The 3964-nt window shown below is 31.3% G+C and overlaps 1 protein-coding gene across 5 annotated transcripts in view; it reads left to right on the top strand.

Moving 5' to 3' along the window:
• The window catches only part of LOC117104617 (probable RNA-dependent RNA polymerase 1), a 28075-nt gene that overhangs the window by 10849 nt on the left and 13262 nt on the right, over nucleotides 1-3964 (top strand). For all 5 annotated transcript variants that reach the window (XM_033245476.1, XM_033245475.1, XM_033245478.1 and 2 more), the window contains one exon: nucleotides 18-289. In XM_033245476.1, the coding sequence (XP_033101367.1) occupies nucleotides 18-289 (272 nt within the window). The remainder of the gene's footprint in view (nucleotides 1-17; nucleotides 290-3964) is intronic.

Raw genomic sequence — 3964 nt, 5'->3', positions numbered from 1 at the left:
TATATACACATCCTCAGATCCGAGAAGAGTGGTGCTTACAGCGCTTTCGGTATTCTCCATGGATAAGACCGTTGAAAATAAAAGACGTTTATGGCCAGGGAAGCGGTGATTATCACCATCCAGACGTGCAAGTCGAGGCGTTTTATCTCGGATGTATGTTTGATAGGGGCACGTTCATTTGTGAATATGAACACAACATTGATGGCATTTTTGCCTCATTTGAACATGATTCAAAGAGACTCACCGTGGATTTCTGTTTCAACCGTTCAAGTTATACTTATCCGCACAGGTAAGATAGTAGGCTTGTAAAACTGCTGAAATGAACTTTAGCTGAAAAAAGTCCAGAAAAATTTATTTTTGGTTTTCCTGAATCTACCTACCCTATTTTGGCCTAGAAGACCCTATTTTGGACTAATTAAGATGGGGTAGGGGAAATATATTTATGTTTTTAGTCAACTTTACATGTGCTATGGATATGAATTGCAACAAGAACTTGGCTAAGTAGTTACTCTTCACTCTAGTTAAAAAATTTGATCGGAATGATGACATCATTACTCCAAATTCCAAGATGGCATGCATTTTTTTTAATGTAAAAATGATTGTATTGTTATCAAAGTTTACATGCAATCTCAAAATAATGTTATACATACAGAAATAAAATTTAAAACGTATATATAATTAATGAACTACTACAATATAATTTCATATATCAATGGAAAACTAAATAGTGAAATTTGGCTCGAAAATACCAGATAATGCCAATAATATTATCGGGGTAGGGAAACATATTTATGTTTTATTCACTTATTGTTTTTCTATAAACGTAAAAATTCACAAGAACTTAGTTAAATACTAACCCTGTACTGTCGTTGAATGGTGGCCCCAGAAATTCACCGACAGAGAGCCTGACAAGGTGGGTCCGAACTCAGGGGTGACTGGACTCTTGGTCAGGGATGGTTTGTTATAGCTTACATTATTAGGTCTATATGTTCCAAAATTGTGCTTTTAAACCAAAATATTAGAAATTGGCAGCGAAAATAACGTTGATTAGATAGGCAAATTAATATTTTTGGTGGGACGTCCTCGTCATAGCGTCAGTCGACAGGGGTCTAGGCCTGTCCGACATGAATTCCCCCGCCCCCAACCAACCCACTGGCGCCATCAATGCTGTCGTAATCATACCTAACTCCTAAGATTACCACAATCAAGAACACTAAAAAAGAAGTGTTTACCATACCTATTTATTTTTTTTAGTATTAATATTATATTATTATATTATTAATATACTATATAATAGTATTCATTTTTCTTTGATTATTATTTTAAAATTATTAGTTTATTATTACAATTAATATTATTATTACTGTTATTCTTATTATATTACTACTATTATGTATACTGTATATATAGACATATATAGACCCTCTTTTATTTTTTTTCAGTGAATAAATGAATAAATAAATAAATAAACAAACAAAGCATAAATAAATAATACATTTTGATCAATCTGACAGTGCAATTTCTCTTGCTTTCATCTCTTTTATTTGCTTTTTCTTAAAATGAATTCTTTTTCATATTGATATATACTGTATACTTTTTAAAAAAAATCATGCTAAAAATGATGATGAGGAGGATGAGGATGTTGGTGATGAGGAAGATGAAGATGGTGAGGATGATGATGAGGACGAGGAGAAGGAAGACAATGAGGTAGATTTTAATTAGGATGATGAAGATGATGATGATGATGATTGATGAGGGGGAAGATTGTGATAAAATGATGATCAGGATTATGAGTATGATGAGGTTGATGTTGATGAGCATAAGAATGATTATTATTATTAATAATAATATGGTTGTTGATGAGGACGATGGATGACAATGATTGATGATGATAAGAGTCATCTTCCTCACCCTCATCCTCGTCCTTATCTCCATTCTCGCCTCACCCTCATCTTTATTATGATTATCATCCTCATCGTCCTTATCATGAGGATTATGATGAGGATGATGTTGAGGAGAATGAGGATGATGATGATGAATATTGATTAATGATCATCATTATCACCATCATCCTACTTCTCATTATTCTTATAATAATCTACCTACTGTAATTATCCTTATTATAATCTACCTAATTATCCTTATTATATTCTACCTAATGATCCTTATTTTAATCGACCTAAATATCTTCCTTCTCCTCTCATCGTTATCATCTTCATCCTCCTCATCACCAGCATCTTCGTCCTCTTTATCAAGTGTCCTATCATGATGAAGATTATAACGATGACTATGAGGATATTAATTGATGATGATGACTTGAGGATAAAGGATAGGATTAAGGTGATGATAGGTGATAATAATAATGACCTTAGTATAGTGTAGTTGATATAATAATAAGAATAGCAGTGCTAACACTATTATTAATTTTAATATTAAACGTTCATTTTAAAATAATAATTATTATTATAATAACCTATACTACTATAAAATAACGTTTTCTATTTTCGCCGTCCACCAAATATCTCCGAAAGTATTTCAAGTACAACAATGATTTGCACACATGTTGTAGCTACCACCCACGGGACGAACATCCGCTACATTAGAACTTGATTTTCTCATCCTACATGATTTTTTTGAAAAAACACATTTTCTTGCTGATTACTTCCAAATCTCATAGCTGTTATGACATCAGTGTACCGCGCACCCGAGCTAATGTACATGTTACAAGTGCCCCATGCACACATTCATAGCCATATATATTCAGGGACAGTACCACAGCACCGCATTCAGAGAACGGACACGTCGGAGTCAACAGTTTTTTTTTGTTTTTTTTTATTCTACGATATGTGTTAAGTTTATATTTTAGTTAATTTCCCATGCAATGTATGTACCGTATGTATGATTAGGTTGTATCGTAAGGTGCGATAAAGGAACATTATTTTGGTATAGATTCATTTTTCCTGTTTTTATGAAGACACTCAATAATTTACCATTTACCATTCACAAACATCCACTAGAGGAATTTGTGTTTGGTAAGTATATAGCTACTTAGTTAATTTTTATACTTTACTAAAATATTGTTTTGTGTTTCTGTGTCCACCAAATACCATCCGAAAAGGTTTTTAAGTACAATTATGATTTTCACACACGTTTACCATACATAAAGGAGCAGGCTAGCGCTAGAGCCTATAGAGGCTCGGAATATTCAGCACTCATCATACACAAATTACACAACATAATTTTCTTGTTATCTTGATGTTTAATATATCGTAGCCGGACTGATTCACAGCCAACGGCAAAACGGATGGCATTCAAAGGAGAGGAGAGCCTACTCATGAGATAAGACTAGGCCTAGTCAAGTTAGGCAGCCCCATACTACTGATGATTAATATTATAACTAGGCTAGTGCTAGTTCTACCAGGGAGTTATTGGTAGGTCCATGGTTCTACTACGGTCATTTCAGCAGCCTTGTTTATACCGTGGACCTATTAATAAGTCCATGTAATAGGTCCATGTTTATACATAAACGTTAACATGTTTTACAGTAGCTAGGTACATGTTAAAAATTATTGTTAATAAATATTGGTAATTGGTAATAAAAAATATAAATATCAATAAATAATAAATATATGGCAACATTATAAATATATAACAACAAAATATATATAAATAAATTATTTAATTGTTATATTTAATATTTATGTAATTAACTATAATAAATAATATTAATGCATTTTATACAAATTAAAGTAATAAATAATGTTAATAAAATATATACAAATGTAAAATAATAATTATATACATAAATATAAATAAATAAGAAATATATTACTAAAATATCAATATATAAAAACAAATATATATATTACAGTAACATAACATATTTAAAAATTAGATTAATATATTAAATTAATTTTCATCCTGAAACAGGCAACAAAATTGTAAACCAATAATACTGCAATGG

The sequence above is a fragment of the Anneissia japonica genome, unplaced genomic scaffold (genome assembly GCF_011630105.1).
Source record: "Anneissia japonica isolate Jap-2015-1 unplaced genomic scaffold, ASM1163010v1 scaffold287712_len2945570_cov188, whole genome shotgun sequence".
NCBI classification, from domain to species: Eukaryota; Metazoa; Echinodermata; class Crinoidea; order Comatulida; family Comatulidae; genus Anneissia; species Anneissia japonica.
The sequence above is the reverse complement of the archived record's forward strand: the minus strand, read 5'-3'. Positions and strand labels throughout refer to the sequence as shown.